Source organism: Protobothrops mucrosquamatus, unplaced genomic scaffold, assembly GCF_001527695.2.
Source record: "Protobothrops mucrosquamatus isolate PMUCROS unplaced genomic scaffold, P.Mucros_1.0 scaffold_270, whole genome shotgun sequence".
Lineage (NCBI taxonomy): Eukaryota > Metazoa > Chordata > Lepidosauria > Squamata > Viperidae > Protobothrops > Protobothrops mucrosquamatus.
The window spans coordinates 334878-355861 of NW_015386346.1; the positions used below are offsets into that span (position 1 = coordinate 334878).

General features: G+C 47.8%; 1 protein-coding gene across 1 annotated transcript in view; it reads left to right on the forward strand.

Moving 5' to 3' along the window:
- The first annotated feature begins 2861 nt into the window (after positions 1–2861).
- Positions 2862–20984, forward strand: part of ZNF618 (zinc finger protein 618) — a 22294-nt gene continuing 4171 nt past the window's right edge. Inside the window, 9 exon segments of the mRNA XM_029287241.1 lie at positions 2862–3087; positions 5424–5501; positions 6434–6472; positions 7291–7380; positions 8690–8794; positions 10105–10194; positions 13261–13455; positions 16163–16243; positions 19479–19523. Of these exon segments, the coding sequence (XP_029143074.1) occupies positions 2862–3087; positions 5424–5501; positions 6434–6472; positions 7291–7380; positions 8690–8794; positions 10105–10194; positions 13261–13455; positions 16163–16243; positions 19479–19523 (949 nt within the window).

Genomic DNA, 20984 nt, shown 5'->3' on the forward strand with positions numbered 1-20984 from the left:
ATTTTATCGAACTCCCTCTCCCTGAAATGGCCCGTTTCTGCCATAGATGTCCCCCCCCCCTCCGAAATGCAGCCAATCTCTTCTAATCTAATGCACATTTGTGCAAATTCATAGGGGGTGGGGTGGGATCCAAGGTTTGAAATAATGCTGTTTTTGAGGAAAGCCTTTTTCTGATTTTTTTTAAAATGGGTAATCTCATAATTTTTATTCTTAAAAAGGCAGGGGGAAATTTAAATTGTAAGTATTTGAAACTGTAGTTTTATTAAAGAGGCTGGGTTTAAAGAAGGGTTTGGACTTTTTGAATTCCAGGGAATGTTCCAGTTTGGCTGGAGGGGGGGGGGAGAACCAATGATTCTACTGATTATGCTGGTGCATTCACAGATTTCTGCCTTTAATGGCACATGAGCTTCCACATAAAAATTATTCTGTTCCAGAAACACTGGAAGTTTTCTGCATAGAATTTTTCCTTGTGGCATGGTTTTCTTCCGTTTTCCTGTTTGTCCAGATGGATCTGTGGGGATGGGGGTGTGGTGGAGAATGTTGCTCTGGAAGATTCCAGAGGCTACAAGGAAACTTGTGTGACTGTCCCTTTGAAGGTCATTGGGGATCCTGTCCTTGGCCCCTGCCTCCTCGACCCGACCTGTCCGCACAATGCAGGCTGTGGAGTCTTGACCCCAGAGTCGCTGGGTACCCCCAACCTGCTCTGCTACTCTGTTGTGGTGGCTGCTGTGGGCAACCTCTCGCGTGGGGCAGGAAGTTCCTGCAGTCCCCTGGTCTTTTGGGGGATCCTAGGAGGAAGAGGGAACGTCTCCAAGCTGAGCTCAGATGCGGGACCTTAGCTGTGCAGCTTTTTTCTTGGCAACAATGCAGAAGTGATTACTTTCAAAATTTTCCCAAATTAATCTTGGTGTTTCCTAGTGGTGACCCAGGTCTACCCTTGCCTACCTATCATAGTTGGTGGTATGTGTGCCTGAATGCAGAAATCACAGCAAAACTAGACAAGGGGCATTTCTTGCTGTTTGGAAGTCAACCTGTGAGACACGGCGGCTGTGAGGTCCCTGTACAATTTCTCTCTTTTCACAAGTAACCTTATCTCCCTGCAGCTTGGCATTGCCTCCCTTTTAGGCAGCCCCAATCAGTTTGCCTCCCTCTGTTGACCTAACAGGTAGCTGGCTCTTCTTCCTTCCTTCCTTCCTTCCTTCCTTCCTTCCTTCCTTCCTTCCTTCCTTCCTTCCTTCCTTCCTTCCTTCCTTCCTTTCCTCCCTCCCTCCCTCCCTCCCTCCCTCCCTCCCTGCCCCACAGCAGGGGAAGTGATTGTGGGGGGGGGGTAGCAGCACATACTCTGGTTTTATCAGGTACTCTCCCTCTCCTCCTCCTTTTCCCTTTGAGAAAGCCATCCATCCAGGAAAGTGATGGAAAGGAAATAAAAGGAAAGAGCATAAAGTTAATCTGTGGAACTCACTGACACAAGATGTAGCGGTGACCACAATCTTGGATGGATTGAAAAGACTGGAAAGATGATTGGAGAAATGTGGGATGGGCTCTTAGGCTGGAGCCCCAGCGATATTTTTGCATTGGGGGGGGCATTCAGGTTGAAATGGAAGGAAGGAGCTGTGGTTCTGAAGCAGGTGGCTTTTCCTAGTTTCCGACATTTTAAAAAGAGGTTTCCTCGGGACTCTGGGGACCGTGTTACGGAAGGCCACTATTTTGGGAGGGAGCGGACATTAATTTGTGTGACGTGTGCTTTGGGTTCATTGCCTTATTCCAAGCCCCTTAAGTGGGCTGCTTCTCCAGAGCTCTGACCTTCCTCTCTGGCTGCTTCCCTTCTAGGCGGAGGGCAGCAGCAGTGGCAGCAGTGGCGGCGGCGGCGGCAGCGGCAATGTTGGGACCAGGGCCTCTGTGGGCAGGTAGGTCCCTCTTGGGAGCACCGGGCGACTTCAGTGCTCTGGACCAGGCCTCGGCTGCCCTTGGAGAAGCTGGAGTTGCCCTCCACCGTTTGCTGTGCTTTGGTCTGGCTGATCTGCTCTGGATGGAGCTTGTGACCTGCGCAAGGCCCGTCAGCTTCTCTGGTGGGAACTCGCCCCCCCCCCCATCTCTCCATGGGGTGGAAATCCACTCCAAATCATGGGACCTTATCCTGTCCCAAACATGACTGAAAAAATAGGGGTTTCCCATTCAAGAGAAAATGAACCTTAAAAGTTGACTGAAAGACTTAAGAGGTTATTTCTGTCTCCCTGGTGCTTCTCTCTATTTTGCTACTTGTTTCCTACTTTACTGTATCTTCTGTCTCTCTCAGCATCTGAAATTAATGTGGTGGTTGTGGTGGTGGGGAGAGTTTGTCAGTAGTTTACTTTTAGGGATCCAAATAATATTTGTTGCTATTCTCTGCCCAGCTTGATGTTTTTCAAAATGTTTGGTAATTCTTTAGAATTAGGTTGTTGGGCATTCAACAATATTGTGAGCTGCTTAAGAGGGGAGTAGCACGTGTTATTAAATTAATTAAACACTCCTTACACTTTGCAGAAGAGGCAACCTTCCTTTTCTGTTGGCCTATGGCTGTGAATCATGGAAGGTGTGGACATTCCCAAGTGAGTCCATCTGAAGAGCATTCAAAAGTTTTTAGTTAACCAAATACAGTGACAAGTCAATTGTTTAGCCTACAAGGCTATTTGTTTTAAAATAACCCCCCCCCCACATCTGTAGAAGTATTTCCCTTATACATAAATTCAGGGCATGTAGAGTCACAAAGCCCTAAGCTGAATAGACAATGTTTTTCCTGGGTGCCTTCAGTAGCTCTTTGAGGCTTAGAGTTCTGTTTTTCTCCCCACCCAAGAGAGCGCTTGAAGAGGACCCAGAAAATTATGAAAGCAGAAGGTTGCGATTCATCCATGCCCCAAGCATCTCCTAGCGAGGATGCCGCAGCAATGACTGAAGTGAAGGTGAAGACGGAAGTCCCAGATGACTATATTCAGGAGGTGGTCTGGCAGGATGACCCAAAAGAACCGAAGAAGAAAGGTGGTGGGGTAGCCGAGGTGCCTGCAGAAATTTGTGTGGTGATTGGTGGGGTCCGCAACCAGCAGACTCTCGGTAAGCTAGGTCGGTGGTCCATTGGCTTAACCTTTTCTTGCCAGGGACGGGTCGTGGTTGTGGAGGGGGAGGGGATTTGAGTTTACTAGCTGTGCCGGCGGGAGGTTGAGGACTAAGGAGGGCTCTTGATTGAGTGTAATTCAAGCAATAAGCATGTAGAGAAACCCTTTGGAAAGAACAGGGCAGGCCCTGCATGCTGGCTAACTGCTGTTTCCAGGTTGAGAAAATAATCAGTCAATCGAGATCTAGTCTATTAATCAGTTAAATTGCATTAACTGTGTTTGCCTTAAAACGGTAAGTGGGGAGAAAACACATTTCCTTTCTGTGAAAATCACAGCAGACCTCATCCCAAAAGAGGCATTCCTTGCTATATGAGAGGAAGAGAAGAGTTTTGAGGCAATGGGAATATATTAGAGGCACATAAAACCTTACATGATGTAGAAAATACAGTTCATCTTCCCTTTTTGACCACATTAAGAATCAAGGTCATCTATTAAACACTAGGCAATTCAGGAGCAACAAAGGAGATGACTCTTGTATCTAATGGGAATGCATTGGCCACGGCTATGCTGACTAGCAACTAATCTGGACACTTTTAAGAAGAAGAAACTAAATAAACAGAGAGCAGGTGTGGGGGTGGGGGCTTGATAGCAGCCTGGTCTTAATGGCCCTAAGCCACCTCATAGGAACCGAGAGCTGGGTTGTTCCAGAGGAGCCCTTTCCCCCACGAGTCCCTTGAAAGTCACTCCAGTTCCTTTCTGGATGAGGAAAAAATAGACAAACGCAAGGCGGTGGGGGCGTGCATGAAAGAATTTGGATAGGCCCGTGTCCTGGAGCAAAGAATTGAGCGGCTCCTCTTTCCTAAAGCCAGGGCGAGGCGGAGAGGCCGCTGAGGAGGGTGTGCTTTCCCTTGGCGCTGCACAAGTGGGAGGGATTTGCAAAAGATCCCGCCACACCGGCAAACGAGAGGAGCTGCTGGGTCTCCCGTGAGCTGCCTCCAAATAGAGGACAGTTGGCACTGCCCAAAGGACAAAAAGAAATATTCTTTTACACAATTAACGTATAGATTTCATTGTTACAAGATACACGTGACATGACCCTCCAGAGGTATTAATCAGCTGCTCTGGAAAACAAAACATGCTTCTTTTTTTCTGGGTGCCTGCAGCCAGGACTTGGGTCTGAATATCTCTTAATGTCCTTCAGCAACAGGACAGTTGCAGGCAGAATAAGAGTAGCAGCTTCATGTTTAAAAGTGGTTCACCTTGGATCCAGTCTCTGTACAGATTCCTGGTGGGTTTGTGTGGACAATATAACACTAGAGTTGAGATGTGTCCAGGAGACATACACGTTTTGGCATTTAAAATTAATACTCTTGGGAATTGGGTAACTCTAGTCCAGGAGAGTTTCCTTCTCTAGCATCTTAGATGATTCTGGGTGCACCTAATTAAAAGATATATTCATGTCTTTTATTTTTTCTTGAAAGAAAAATAACAGCAGAAAAAGTGGAACAAGAGGGAAGGGGGTCCCACTCACACACAACATTTGGAGATGAGGGCAAACGGTTGCTTTGTAGAATTGCTCCCTGTCTTCTTAAAGGAAACAGATGCTGAATTTTTAAGGCAGTAATTTATTTTGGCTGCCACAACTGGAAGGGAGATTTCTGTATCTTTTGTCCTGCACAAAAAGCCTTTCTCACTGGCATTCTCCTGGTAGCCAGAAAGCCTTTGGGTTCCTCTGGGGGAGGGGGAGGGGGGCAGATGGCAGGGGTCAGGGGTCCCCAGCTGAGCCAGGCTTTCTTTTAGTTTAACCTGCCCTGGGACTTTCTGACTCTGCCTTTGTTGGGTGGGCTGGCTAAACATGAGGCCTTGCTTAGGCTGCATTGCTTTCATCCATGGTTGCCATCCTAGATTTTCCTTTTGATAGCTTGGAGAGGAAGGAGCAGGGGTGTGTGTCTGTGTGTGTCTGTGTCTGTGTGTTGGTATGGAGGAAGGTTCTTTTTGCTGCTTGCTTGAGCGCTGCACATGAGCGCCCCCTCCTGCTGCAGTGGTGGAGGTGTGGACCCGTGGTTGGGTGATTTAAAGTTTTGCAAACAGGGTGGCGAATAGAGCTCCCCCCCCTGTATTTTCCAAAGTTTGCTACTCTGTGGTTTATTCCAGAGGAGGCCGTTATGGCCACCCAGGGGCTTTTGAAGAGGGCAGACCCCAGTTTGGGCTCTTAGGGCATGTCAGCAATTGAACCTGGCCGAGGAGGAAGGAGATGGTACTTGATATTACAAATTACTGTCTGTCTCTGTTTACAGCGGCTCCAATGTTTCTGTGTGATCTTTTTTCTTTCAGGGTCCTATGAGTGCGGAATATGCGGAAAGAAATATAAGTACTACAATTGTTTCCAGACCCACGTTCGAGCGCACAGAGGTATTGATCTGTTGTGCACTACTGAGGGATTCTGGGAGTAGTTAAGAACTGTGGGAGGGAAGAATTGTTCCTGAGATACTGTTTGCATTCACAAATTGGGGTTTCCAGGATTTTGTCCAGTCACAGCCGTGCTTGAATGTCACAGTCAGATTGATATCTTTAGGCAAATCAGAGAAATGTGCTACAGATTATTGAATTTAGTATCCATTCAGAATACTCAACAAAATAACCGTGTGTGTGTATGGGGAGGGGAGGCAGAAGACACGAGGCAGCTTTAATTGAATCAGTCACACATTGTATGTTCACGGAGGGGTTTACGTTGCACCTCTGAGTGCTGCAAGAACGGCTGTTGCTCCCCCTCCTCTGCCAGCATAAAGCCAGCAGTGACTTGGATGGGCCTCCAGCCCTTAAGGGGATGCCTGTAACCCCTTCAATGGGTGAGGCCTTCATGCTTCAGGCCTCTCATAATGCACAGCTTCACTTCTCTTGGCTGTCTGCTTCACTGCAGAAGGTTAAATGCCACCGGGGACAGAAAGACCCCCATCTCCCCCCACCCCCAAACTGTACATCCTAAAAGTCAACATGTTGCAATGAGACATGAGGCTCTGCCACCTTCATGCGCCAAATTTCAAATCAATGACACAGATTTACCTGGCCTATTTTGCGTAATTCTACCTTTTCTTCTGGGTTTGCCTGTCGTGAAGGGGGGGGGATTTGGATGGCAACCGGTGCGCCCTTGGAACTGTACTGACAAGTGAGGGGCTCTGCCCGAGATGAGGATCTTCAGGCTATTTTGTCTCAAACAGACACGTTTCTTTGGCATCAGATCTGGGAAGGAGGCCTTTCGACCTCAAGCCTGTAAACAGAGACGAGGATGGGAGGGTGCTTATTCCTGGGAATACATTCTCAATGCGGTTCTTCTCTTCGCTTAGACACAGAAGCAGCATCAGGCGAAGGAGCCTCCCCTGGGAGTAAGTATCGGCACGCTTCTTGAGTAGTGTGGAGTGATGCTTTGCGAGCAAAAGGTCCCGGTTCCAGGTTCTGGAAAAGGAGAGGGAAGCCCTCTGTGTGCCCAGGAGACCAGAGAGCTGCTGCCAGTCAGGGTCCCGAGGGGTCGGCTGTCGCCACTCTGCTGCGGAGAAGCCTTGAGGGGCCAGTGGGGAACACCCCCCTCTCGCTGCCAGTTGGCCGTGCTGTGGCACCATGTGCTGGTGAAGAAGAGGCCCCATCATTTGGCAGCTTTGTCTCGTTTTGCCCCCATGCCTGCTCTCTTTGCTTTTTATTTTTTGCTAAATTGTTTTCCGCATTGGAAAAAATACTCTAACAAAGGAAGGAAACAATCTTGTTAATTGGGATATCGTGAAGCCGGTGGTCTAGCTTTCCTTACTTTGGATCCTTTGATCCATCTGAATACTGTTAGGGATGGGTATCACCCCAAGGATGGGGGTGTGTGTGTCTCTATCACTGTATTTCCCCCCCCCCCCCCGTATCAAAACAGAACAAGAAAAATGCTGCTTTCCTTGATTTGGAACTTGATTTTCTCTCCTCCAAAACTCCTTGGTGCCAAAAGTTTTGAAATCCGCAAGAGATTTTGAGTCCCCAAGACGGTTCCATCCTTTGCTCAAGATCAGTGCTTTCAGGGCCTTTGTTGGGATTGAGGTGCGCTAAAGGCAGAGAGCGGCCGGAGGCGAGAGTGTTGGTCAAAAGCTGGTAGAGGGTCTGTGCATGGGGAAGCCATCCTGGGTTCTCCTTGGAGTTTCTCGAACATTGTGCTCTTTCCTCCCCACAGATAACTTTAGGTACACGTGTGACATTTGTGGGAAGAAGTACAAATACTACAGTTGCTTCCAAGAGCACAGAGACCTGCATGCAGTGGATGGTGAGTGTCAATGTCTGGATCGCTTGCCGAGAAGAGGAGGGTCTTCGTTCTTACAGAATGCTAAGCAGGAGCCCAGTCAGCCTTCGCTCCCACCCTCCAAATGAAGTTGCAGGAGTTGGGAAATATTAATGGCTAAGCTCAAACAGCGGCTGATCAGAACAACCCAGGATTACCATTTAACCCTGGTGTTTCCAGAAAATCTTAACTTAAGCCAAATGGGGCTTGAATGTAAGAGTTGCTCAAAGAAAGGAGTAGAGCTTCCCACCTGCTCCCAAGGAAAGGAAAAGGAGGCAAGGGGGCAGGCAAGCCTGCAGGCTCCCACGCCCGTTCTCAGGACCTTTAGTTATTGCTTAGAGCTTTTAGTAGGTAACCCAGGCCTGCATTTTATGGAAAGAAATTGGGGAGGGGAGCTCTTGTGTAGGACTGTTGACACCAGTGTGTGGTGCAAAAGAACAAAATCCAAGGGAGACCATTAGAATTTTGTTGTTGTTGTTATTGTGTGTGTTTATCTATATGTACCCAGCTAGTTTAGAGGCATAATACCATACAACTTTTGGCAATAAAGTTGCCACCAATAGAAACGTCTGGCTAAATGATTGCAACACTTTAGGAAGACTTGGACGGAGGAGCATTTGGGCGAATGCTCAGTGGGTGGAGGATGGAGCTGTAGCGGTCAGGCCGGAAGCCCTGCCTTGTGGCAGTCTCGAGCCCCTGCAGGTGTGTGTGTGCAGGGATTAATCTATTCAGTTGGGAGTTAGAATGTCTGTTTGGTTGATAGGGAGAGTCTCGGGGCATCTTGGTATATAGGTAGGCTAGTTGTGTTGTTTTTTGGAACTGTTCTGACTCTTGTAAGAATGACTGCAGTTCTTTGCAATTAAGTTGCACTTTAAAAAGAAATAGTGCAAATTTTATATCTTGAATTGGATACATGAAGCTTACAATTAGTCACTTTAATAAAAGCAGATTATCAAGAAAAATATAATCACTAAAAATACTATACATGTGTAAAATGTACATTAGTCTATACAAATCATTACCACAATAGCATGTTGGTTCTTTTATTGTTCTTTTTGTGTATACTCTGTTCGGTGTTTTCCTGCCCAAGTTTTTAAAAAGTGTTTAGAAAGCTTCAGAGAGGAGCGAGCTAAAGTGTTGCTTGTGTTGACTTTATCAAGCTTCTTCCTCTCTTGCTGCCAATTCTGCGGAAGGTGAGGGCGGAGGAGAGCAGGGCTCCCTCTCGAGGGCCTGAAGCCAGGGAGGCGTCTCCCCCTGCCTCGATCAGCTCCCCCCTCCTTCTCTCCCCTTGCAGACCCCTACGACCAAGCAATGATTGCCAAGGAGGAGGTGAAAGAAGAGGAGCCCGAGCCCTTTCAGAAGATTGGTCCAAGTATGATTTACCGAGTTTGCAACTGAAGTAATTCTGGCTTTCAGTGTCTCGGAGCTGAGGTTTCAGGCCAGGGACGGAGCGGTTCCCGCAGAGGCAGGAAGCTCTCACTTGTCCAGCAGAAAGAGCACGTCCTCTGCCTGTGCGGGACCCCCGCTTCCCTTGGCGTGGCTGGTGACAGACCGGAAAATCTTCCTTGGATGTATCTTTCATTGGGGTTCGTTTAAGAAGCACCAACAGCAACTCCTGGGTTTCCCAAGGCGGAATGGCTCCCAGCGTGCCTGAAAGCTACTTGGTGTCAGGTCTGCTCGTTGGTCTGTCTGTCCTACAATTATCGGCACTGACTGGCTGCAGGGCTCTGAACATCCGTTCAGGCAGAGGGGTTTTTCCAAGCCCTTCCCTGGAAATGCAGGGGTGAACCTGGACCTTTTGCACGCAAAGCAACGGCTCTGACTCGGACTGTGGCCGTTCGGCAGGAGACAAGCAACCTGCTTGCAAATAGCGCCGCTAAGTAAACAGAAAATTAATCTTCCACGTTCGAGTGAGAGAAGAAACAAACACGTTGATTTGGGGAATTATAAAAATATTCTTGCTTAATGTTACATACTTTTATAAGCATCTGGTTAAAAACAATCCAATTTGCCCAAAGTATTTACATGTAAATATTTTATTGCAAAGAGAAGGAATTAAGTGCATGTTATTTATTTTAATCATTAGATTCAGACATATGCAAAACATTACTTGCAAAACATTCCACTTGCATTTCCCATGACTTAATTTTAGAATTCACAAAGCTCTTCATTAAAGGGGAAGATATTGTCTAAGTATTGTCCTCTGGGATAAAAAAAAGTCAGTTACAATTTTTGCAGTGTTCTAATGCGACTGCTACTGCATTCCTTATTATGTTACCAACTTTTCTTCCGGAATAGGGGGAAATTGAGGGTGGGGAGCAATATTAAAACTAGAAATTCATCTTGATGTAAGATGATAACTACCCCTTGCAAGCGCTGATGAGAGAGCGGCTCGGCCTTTCCTGTCTGCCATGGTTTATACAGCCCACTCCCAAATGCTGCTTCTGCAAAAGGGAGATTACGGGTCTTGCCTCTGTAGCAGCCATGTCTTTTCAGCCTCTCCCCAGGAAGGAGAGGAAGCAATTGCCACAAAGGGGGGGGGGGCGCGCCCAGAGGCCCATTTGGTCAGGAGAGCTCGGGACTCACCTTGCGAGGCCACGTGGGGAATGTCCACCCTACTGTGCTCTAAATTGAGATCCATGTTTGTTTGGGTCAAGGGTTTTGGGGAAAATCTTTTCTCCTTCCGAAAATTGTTCTCTTGCTTTGCAGAAACAGGCAACTATACCTGCGAATTCTGTGGCAAGCAGTACAAGTACTACACACCATACCAGGAACACGTGGCCCTTCACGCACCAATCAGTGAGTATCCAGCTGTGACATGGCAGCAGGGGAGAGCCTGGGATCCAGGATCTTTCAAGGCAGAGGCCGGACAGGCAGAGGCCAGATGTGCAACCCAAGTGATCATGAGAGACAGACCAGGACTAGCATATCTTCCTGATAGCTATACTTTTGGGATATATTTTGAGAAAAGGAGTTGTTCTTATTTCAGGCCAGATTACCTATAATTGTTAATACTATTCTATAAATGAAATTACACCTGTATCTTGCAGCTTACACATTTTTTACAATGTAGATTTTTCAGCTGGACCCACCACCGCTTATGGCTTATATAACATGTTGTAGCTGTTTCTCTCAGTAAACTGAACTATTCAAAAGTGGGGGAACCCCATCTGCTTACTTGGTAGCCCTCAAGGCATTCCTTGCAGGGCTGGTTCCTCTGCAGGGGTTCCCAGAAAAGTGGCTGAGCTGACTGCCCCCTCTCCTCCACCACCACCTCCCCATGGACGCAACCCAGGGTGCTTTGCCCTCTGGATCTCCATCTGCAGACTTGGCACACTTGTTCAGTTAAAACCTGCTAGAATTTTGCTTTCAATGTGACCGGTCGAAAGCCCCAGAGGCATCCTTCAGCTCAAGCATCTAGCTCTCATTGCCCCAGGCAATACGTAGCCCCAGGCACAACTGGTCACCTCCAACCCCTTTTCAATCTAATGAGGTTGGTGGCCATCACCTCACCCAACAAGCAAATTCTGCACGTTGACGTTCATTTCCTTAGGGAAGACTTTCTTTGGCCTGTCCTGAACTGTTGGGGCCACTGTTTTGAGAGGGAGAAGGGCACCTTCCCCTTCATGTCTGCACCTCAGCACGTTGCCCCTTTTCTAGCCTGAATTGCCCGGCCTTGTAATCTGGGGTTTTTTTAGGCAAGCGCTGCCTTCACAGGCTTCTTACGCGGATCGGTGGTGTCAAATTCAATGCCTCCTTTGGTCTTCTTACACTGTGGAGAAGATCGCCTGTAGCCTTCCAGAGCCATCTAATCAGGGAGATGGATGGCATATAAATGCAATAAAGAAATAGTTACTTGCCTTGATTGAGACTCACTTGATAGAGTTTATTGTGCCCATAGGTTACTCATCCTAAGTCATTCCAGGTGGACTTTTGGAGGTTGACCACCTCCTGGCCTGGAGGTCCTCATTAGCTCTCTTGACCAACGGCCATGGACAGGCAAATGATGTGAAGAAGCCTCTTCTTCCTCTCGTCCTGCGACGTCTATCAGGCTTTCCAGGTTGCCCTAGTGCAGGTAGAGGGAGAACAGCTTTGTGCTCTGTTCTCTGTGTTGTTTTTTTCCTGAACAGCCCCCCCCTCCATTGGGTCCCTTTCCCCCAAAGTACAGTCCAGGTGTTGTCAGTGGCACTTTAGGATTGCAGGCAAGTCTTCCCCCCCCCCCCAATTTTCCTAATGGTTGCAATGTCAGATTGGTGCAAAGCCTTTGCTGGAGCCCTTTTGTTCAGCAGCAGGAGGGATGTGAGAGGCAGCAGTGACTGGGCTGGCCGCCCTCCTCACTTGCCCTGCTCTTCCGCCTTGCAAAAGGCAGGCATTCTAGGCAGTGTGTCCAAAAATAGTGTTGTTGCGTTGTTTACACTGATACTTTCCACCCAGTCTATGGTTTGAAGGAATTAGGGCATCTCCAGTAGCTTGTTAAAAATAAAGAACAAATACCATCACAAGGTGAATTTGTACTTGTCTTTTATTTATGGTTTCTTTGGGAGGGGGAATTATGATGCAATGGGTAAGGGTCTGATTAGAATCCAGATCGTATTGCAGAGTGATTGTTCTGGGGGGGAAATTGGATGAGACAGCACTATCGATGTAGCCTTAAGATGCTGGCATAAAGGAAAGATATAAACAACTGAATAGAGTACTAAATAATGTTTTGAAGTGTAGAATGTTACACATTGTATTTTTTTATTTTCATCATATGTGCGTGCCTTGATTGGAGCAATGAAAGATAGAATAATGAAATGAAAATGTTCCTGTGTGCTTGCCTTCTATGCTAGCTCTTATTTAGATGTGGCAATAAATGGAGACTTTTCCTGTAAGTTCCTAATTATACATCCATATATTTAAATTTCAGGCAAACAGAATTAAAGATTTGGTTCAGACAAACTGTAGGAAAGGTAGATGGATGACAGACAGACAGAAACTGACTTCCATAATATTGGGTCGTGAGAATTCCTTGCGATTCTCCCACAATGGTCTTCCTCCTCCCCAGTTCAGGTGTCTGATTGATGGGACCTCAAAGGACTGAGTTGGCACAGAGAAAGTTGTTGTTTTCTAGATGGGGACAGAGAGAAGCCAGATTTTTTAGGATTTCCATGGTTTGGACAAAACTTAGCAGCACTTTTTCGTGCGGCTGCTGATAAAAACAGGATTGCCAACAGGATCGCCAATGTCCGATAACGGATATGGCACAAGAAGAAGAAGAAAGAAATCTAATTCTTTGTGGTCAACTGTATATTGAAGATGAATGTGCATAGATTTGAATTGGATGGTTTCGAACAAAAACACTTTCTTTAGTTCTTTTTGTGATTGTACATCACAGCAAGCCCATGTCTCAAGATAACATTCCCCTTGTGAGAGAGACCTCTTGTCAGGTGTGATGTTGTGTACTTTTCTACTGAAAGCGGTGCCTTTAGGCAGCTGTTTTAGCATAGTAAGAACATGTTTAATTTCTTTATTTTACCAGTTAATTAACGCATAGGCTGGTATGGTAAGTTTTGAGCTTCTTGAACAGTGGAAGGTGAGAGAGCCCCCCTCAAAGGGTGCCTGCCCCCTTTGCCAGAAGGTCTTGTGGGGATCAGGCAGGGCCTCTGCAGGTGACATTAAAGCTGACCAAAATTGGAGAAGCCAGAAATTCAAACCCCTTGTGTCATGCTTGAAAATTTATAGCCGGGGGGGGGGCTGCATTGGGGCTCAGTTTCTGAAAGGCTTTGGGTAGGGGGAGCATGGACCTCTTGTAGTGCCCCGGCAGAGGTAGGTTCTGGGCACTGACTTGTCTATCCGGCACTAGTTCTGAGTGTTCATATCCAGAGTACTCTCGATCTCCACTCTTCGTGGCTGTGAAGACCCAGGCGAGCCAATCGGGCAAAAAAACACCGACGGCGCCCATAATCCGGTGCTCCACCCTCCTCCACCGCACTCCCTCCGGTATCCCACCGGCAGCATCCCAGTCACAGACGTTCCGCGCTCCAAATTCTGGATCCCCAGGAAGCAAGGCCACCACAGGTACCGATTGTGCTTTCTACCATCTCAATTGACTAACCCCCCCAACTGCCTGTGTGTCCCCAGGCCCCAAAGGGATGGCACCGGTGGTTCCCGAGGAGGTGTGACCCTTTATGAGGGGATCAGGGCCCCCAAGAAGCCCCCGAGGGTCCCACGAGTCCCCAGACAGCCTGGCTGAAAACATCTTTTAGGAATACAGGCAAGGGGTGAGGAGCAGACTGAAGAAAAAGGATCTAATTGAGTGAGGAAGATGAGTGGTAATATTTCATGAGTTTATAGAGATCTAACATTGAAGTTATTTTGATACCAACTTAGTATTATTTTTATTGGAAAAAAGGAACAAAATACTGTTGGATTTCCTTTTAGTTTAGTGTTTTGTATTTTTTTAAAAATATGAACAACCTAAGAATTTGATAAATCTTGAATGCCATTTTATAATGTTCAACTGAAGGCATATATTGTAGATTATGGATTTTTTTATATGTATATATTTTTTTACTGGCCTTTTTGTCTACCTGTTTAGGAAAGGCACTATGTGCTTGTATTTAGTATTGTTTCAAAAGCCTTTTTGGCCCTCCGTGTCCCACCAAACCTCTTTCCCGCAGACCCATCCTGAGTTGGTGGCATTCAGAAGGTTTCAGAGCTTTGGAATGGCAGAAGAAGGAAGGGAGGACGGGGCTGGGTGAGGATGGCTTGGTCCTCTGCTCTGCTCCCTGGACGTGAGAGTGGCGGCCGTTGCCATTTGGGGGCTGGAGGGCCGGGAAAGGCCTTTTCCCTTGTTCAAGATGCTCCTTCAGCGACTGGGCCAGGAGGAGCAGGCAGGCTTTGGGGGAGGGATCTCTTTGGGGGGTTCCCCTGGTGGGCAGAGCAGAACAAAACAAAACAGAGGGAACTCTTTGTGGTACGGGGAGAGGTCGCTGTCCCTGGGATTCAAAGCCTTCTCCTCTCTTGGCTGGTAAGAGATCGAGACGGGTGAGAGCCTCTCTCAGCGTTTCTGCCTGGGCCCTGGACTCTTCCCCTACTCGCTGCTGCTGCTGCTGAGCCTCCTGCGCTGGATCACGGCTGGCCTCTTAGCTGGCTAACCGGGCGCTTTCTGGAAACGGCCTGCCCTTCTGCAGGGAGTGTGCTGGGCTGCTTTCCAAGGAGGTGGCCTTGGGGAAACCTAGGGAAGGAGCAGGCTTGGGGGGGGGAGGTAAGGAGGCAACATCGTGGGTGGTGGGCAATCGTACAGGGGAAGGGGTGATGAGTGTCTGGAGGGACAGTAATTATACCAGAGAAGCCCCGAATATCTCCAAGCACCTGGTGCCTTAAATGCGAAGACTCTTTCCTGACCGAAGCAATAAAGAGAGAGTCACCTGCCGCACCTCGTGACTGTAGCCTTCGGATGCTGCAAGCTGAGCATGGGAGTGAGACAGTGTGTAGTCGTGCACCTCACAGCATTGTGAGCACTGGGATGTAAGTTTGTTTTGGAAGAAGAGTGAGTCTCCTGGGCAGCCTCTGCTGAGGGGCCCCTGCAGCCTCACCCGGAGTGAGTGTTGCCTTGGGAAGGGTTGTGAGCAAACACTTTTGAGCCTCCGGATTTGTCTGATTAGCCATTCCGATAGCCTACTTGCCTTGAAGAACACTCAGCTCTGTGGCAATTCCTTCCGCCTGCTCAGTTTCACAATTGCCTTAAAGGAGAGCCGCTTCCTTTGGCCTCCTGGAGCCATTGCTAGTTTGGTTCCTTTGAACACAGGACCTTAAAACGCTAGGAGACACTTTGCTCTCAATGCAGCCCCTCCCCATCTGTGGCCATTCACCACGTGAGGAAGACTCTGGTATGACGATGTCACAGCAATACTTGGTGTGTTTGTAGACAGGCAAGTGATTTGGGCTGGTTGAGATACTCAAATTATTTAAAAGATTTCTTTCTATGTCCAGCTGAGTGTGAACCAAATGTTTCCAGAAATGCGTACTTCTTTGGGGGGTGGGTGAAGGGGGAGATGGCTTTTGCCTGCTTTTGTGCCTAGGACACGGTTATGAATTGCATCAAACTGCAGTCCATTGTTTCTTCCTCAGGACTGAGAGAACATTTAAATATTTACCTGTTTAATTTTATTATACTTTTAATCCTCTCAATAATGAGAATCACCTGGATTTATGGCAACTGAACAAATCGAGACACACTACAAAAGCAGAGTACAACGTTGAATTTGCAACGAAGCCCAGGCTGCAACGGGTTGGGATGGGACGGTCTCCGTGTCTGGCCAGAGCCAGCAGGTCTGCACCGTTTGGGCTGTGTGTTTCCAGAGAGCACAACTGCACAAGCAGTTCAGGGTTGCTTATGTGGGCTGTGCCGTCCTTGAAGGTAAAGCAGGGTTGGGGTAGTGATGCACAGTGTTTACCAGGTTGTTCAAGTAAAAAAACGGTGAACAGAGAATGAAAAACAATTTTTTTAAAATCTATTATTGTTTTATTTTCAGTAAAATTGCACAAATTGCACGTTGTTGTAAAATGATAGGCCATCATTTCATTTGCATCTGAACCCAACCCTGCTTGGGTTCAGGCTACCCAAGTAGGGTTCCTCCAGCTGGTCCTTGCGTTTGGCATAATGTCTTTAGCAGCCCAAGAGAGAACCTTCTCTGCTTTTCCTGCTCCCCACCTGACGGGTCTGCTCGAGATCAATGCTCACCAGCCCCTTTCTGTCTTTCCTTATTCTCCCACCCAGCAGAAAGCGCTTTCAGTCGAAGAGTGGAAAGCAAACTGCAAAACAACTTTGAAGAAACTAACAGCAGCTCCCAGAACTCCAGTGGTGAGTACCAGCGTTGTGCAGTGTTGCAAATGCCCCCTTTCCCCCCCCCCAGGACAAGCAAAGAGGAGGATCTGGGTCTGGACTTAAAGGACAACAGGTGGTCAAGGAGGGACATGCCTAGTTCCTTGGTGTTTCCTGCCCCTGTCAGTTGGGGTGTGAAGGACTTTCTCTCTTTCTTGACCTGGCCAACTGCCAGCTCTGTGGCTTTATTAAACTTGGATGCTGCCAACTCTCAATGACTCTGAGCAGCTCACTATTATTAAAAGAGATATCGATAAAATCAACGCAACATAAAAAATAAAGATAAAATACAGCAACCTAGATGAGGGGTCTTAAGATTACCTTTCCGAAGGCCTGGGTGAAGAACCAGATCTTCACAGCTCTTCTAAAAACAGCAGAATGGGGGTCATCCAGATCTTGGGGACAACCTCATTCCAGAGGGCCCGTGTGTAGAAAAAAGCACAGTGGAAGGCTTTGTGTCTGTTGCAGCGGGGGAGGGGAGATCCTACTTTGTGGGTCTGTCTCAGGTTGGGTTATGGCTGAATCAGACTGTAGTCTCTCCGGCTGGAGATGTTCTATCGTGTGGAGTCGGCTGGTGAGCCCTCTGGCTGATAATGGTAACCTGTGCATGTTCTGCAAATTGGGGAGAAGCCAATTAGGAAACGGGAGAGAAGGCTGGTAGAAACTTTTGGTGGTGGGGGGGGGGGGAGAAAATGGCATCTCCCTGTGAGGGAGAGAGAAGAGGTGGCCCTGCAGCCTGCCATAAACATATAACACAGAATAACAGAGTTGGAAGGGACCTTGGAGGTCATCTAGTCCAATTCCCGTTAGACTCCCAAAATCATTAGAACAAAGCCAGTTCTTTCATAACGAACTCTTCTGATCCATTTGCAGTAGACTGTGCAATAGACCATTAGCAGTGGTGCTTGAAATGAAGTGACATATGATCTGATCTCACTAAAGGGAATTCTGATATTTTTAATTAATTAAACTAGTTATATTTTCTCCTCAATAAAGTCTAGGGATCAGATCATAGCTTCCTTGTTTATAAACGGTATATACTCAGAAAAAACTGTTCTGTCGAAAGCATGAGCGTTGCAAAGAGAAAAGTCTCTTTAGAAACAGAAGCGTCTCCAGCTCAGCTCTCTTGACAGAAGCGGGATGCACTCGGACATCATGGGAGGAATTGCAGGAAAGACGGGACTGTCCAGCGGTGAAGCCTCACCTGCATTTTTTATTTATTTTTTTTGCATTTCTGGGAATCACCTGCGCTGAAACCTCTCCTCAATGGACTGTTAGTAGTGGAGACAGCGGCTGGGTGGCTGTGAGAGGGAAGAAAATCTTTTAAATTGATTTGTTAACTAAATGCTGCAACCTTAGATTTAAATTTCCTAAGAAATTAAAAACCATCTTTTTATGTGGCCATCTTTTTTGAGTTTCAAGTGATTTCTGCAAAAGCAGCTGTAATGTGAGCTAGAGGTGAAATACATTAAACAGACCCTTTTTTGTTAAATCTACACAAATTTGGTGTGCACATTGCACATGTCTGAGCAACATCTGTATTATTTTCTCTTGGTGCTGTACATCTGGATCATCTTATTTTTTTAATCAAGAAATCATGAAGTAGGTGAGCAGTGACTCATGACCCCCAAAAGTGCAGGTGGAGATGAGGAAGACTCAGAGGACGGTCTCTCTGCCTGGTGTGGGCACTCTGCCTCCCTTGAGGATGCACCCCTGTTTATAACGTGGGGAAGAAGGAAGAGAGGGCAGCCAAAAACTCCTTTGTCCCAGAGGGGGAGGTCGTAGGGAAATGAAGAACAGGGAAAGGCATTGTGATTGTTGTGATTCACAGGTGGGTCCCCAGGAATGCTCCGAAGTCTGTGTTTGGTGGAAGCCCTGCCCCATTCCAGGTGGGCGCTCCCCACCTGTCCTCAGTTCTCAGCTGGATCACCACCACAGTTTCTCATTCCGTTCATTGCTTTTTGGCTCGTACCGCTTGGTCAATGGTTTTCAAAAGTTCCTGCAGCACAGCGCTCAGTTTCCGTCTCTCTGCGCCGGGTGCTTTGGCTTCAAGGGCACAGAGTCGGCACACACGCTCCCTATCGTGACCCAGGGAGGCCCGGTCACCTTGAGATCCTGGGTGCCGCTGGTGTCTTTATGGAAGGAAGCTTTTGCTGCAGCAACTTCCATTACTCAGTTGGCCCCAGAGACCTGAGCGTCCACTTTGCATCCCGTCTTTGGAAGGTCAGGAAAGAGCAGCCGCAACAGATGAGGCTGAGATGGGTGCATGCTGCTTTCTAGCAGGACACCTGTGATGCATGCAGAGGGCCTTTGTTGCTACCGAAGGACAAATAGACACTTCCCGAATGATACGGGGGACAGGAAGGTGACAGTCAGACACTCCTTTCTGGAATGCAGATTCAAATGGGGACATAGTGGAACTTGATATACGCTATCCATCTACTCTACTCTGTTCAGTTTTGTAGTCCTCTGCATTAGGAGAAGCTTCTTACAATACATAATAGTCTCTTGCTTGGCTGCGGGAGATCTTCGGGCATGGAGCAGACGTCTCAGCAGCTTTGTTGCCCTCCACAGTAGTAACGATGCTGTCCATAGCATTAAGCAGAAGACAGCAGCTTGCATGGCTTGGTAAGAAGGCTGTGTTTCTTCACAGTGAATGTGTGCCACAGTTGTGCAATTTGCTGGCCCAAACGGTGTGTTGTGGCCGTTGGCTTAGGGCTTTGGAACCAGTAGACCAAGGTGGCCTAGTTGGGGCCTTTTCTACACATTTGTCAAAGATTCTTGGCAGAGTTCTTTGAAAAAAGCTGCTTAAAGTCATCTGAATCACGAGATAGGGGCAAATAAATTTGTTAAAATAAAACCAGTCACTTCGTATAAAGTGCACAGTTCCTTGGTGGTTTGGGTTCCTTATTGCTCTTAGGTCCCCAGTGTTGTGCTTGCATTACTCATGGGGTGACTTGGGACTGGCAGGCTATTAGGGCTGCTGCACCTGCTGCTTGACCAGAGCACGTAGAATAGCCTCCCAAAAGCTGCTCAGTGGCAGTCTTGGAGTGACTAACCCTTGGCCAGGCTCGCAGCCACACCCTTTGCAAGGCCTGGTGCTGCCCCGTCCCCTTTTGTAGATTTTGCCCCAGTCCCCAAATGAGGAAGCAGCAGGGGAGATGGGAGGGGCTCACCTTGGTTTCAATGTCTGCATCTCTTTTCTTTTTTGCAGAAACCGCCAGTCCTCTGGTTTCAAATCCTTTACCGCTTTTGCAAAGTAAGTGTGATGGACGTCCACACTGCCGTGTCCAGGGGGGTGCACGCACACAGCTCCTCTTAAATCGCCCCTTTCCCACCCAATACCCACCAGAGCCTTTGGCCAATTCAGGTCATTTCAGCTTAAGTTACTGGTTCAGCTTGAGTGTTTTTTTACCATCAGCAACCTTGGCTGATCAGAGCTCTCTCTTGGGGTCAGCAATGTCCACCCTGCCCCTCTCTGTTCAGCCACGGGCTTCCAGGTCCGGCCTCTCCCCTCCCGCTCAGAAGCAGTGGACTCGGCAGCAGTGGGGCCGCCTCCCAAGAGGCTGCGTTGCCCCCTGCGGTCTGCGCTTGAATAGGGCCAGCCTTTCGCCAGCATCGTTTGGGGGACGCTATGTGAAGGGAGTCGTGCTAGTTGGCAGGAGGTCCCGGGACAGAGAGTGGGAAGCGTAGTCTGGATCCGCTGCTGATCGGCACCTTTTTGCCCTGCCTGCCTGCCTTCTGTTGGGCTGGGATCCACTTTGGAAAAGGTTGCCCGCTGCCCAGCTGTGGTGCCTGTTTTTCCTGGTTGCTCGCCAGCAGCCCCGTCTCAAAACCCCAAAGCAAAGACTGATGCTTTCGCTGGGATGTCCTCAGAGGCAGATGCCCATCTGGCCACAAGGGTGACCTCAGGTGTTCTTATGCAGCTGGACAGCGGTCATAAATGGACATAAAGTTCAGGGGCGAGGTTGGTGTCTGAGGATTGGAAGAAGTGTCATCTTGGTGCTCTGCTCCGTGCTCACCTGCAGATCAGACTTTGCGTTCTCCCCTCTGGGTTTGTCCTGTTTTACCCCATGAGGACTTACACTTGTTGACCAGATTTCGGTGCTGTCAATCTTAACCGTGGATACAATTGTTCCCCTTAATATAGCCTCGGTTGGCATTTTAGTGCTAAGTCTTTGCAGTTTATCTTAAGGACTTACTAAGTCCTAAATCTTTTTCATTCTAATTATAGTCTTAATTATTACTCTCTTGTGTTGGGCATTTTTTTACCCCTCTGCATAATGCTTTAGATTTAAGTCTGTTGGAGTTGTTTTCTCTTATTCTTACTGTGGTTTCCTTGGCATACATCACCTTTACAGAATAGGAAAAATGGCAGAAATATTGCAATCATGATCCGGATAATAGAAGACTGGCCCAGGAAGAAATGTCTAAGCATAAAATGGCAGGTAGAATGGAAATGTGCACAACTGCATTGAGTTGACTGCTATTGGTGCAGAAATAACCAGAGCTCTAGGTCGATTTAAAAGAAGGCTTAGCCACCCACGGAGGAGGAGACATCAGGCCAAAACCGAGAGACCACATGCTGGTTGGGGGCCAGCATCAGGACTCACTGTCTGACTTGAGGAAGTGCCGCACTCAGTGGGTTTTTGGCATGATTCAGTATGGCTTCCGGAAGAGTACATGGGGATGCCCTAGAGGTGTTTGGGGGGGGGGGGGT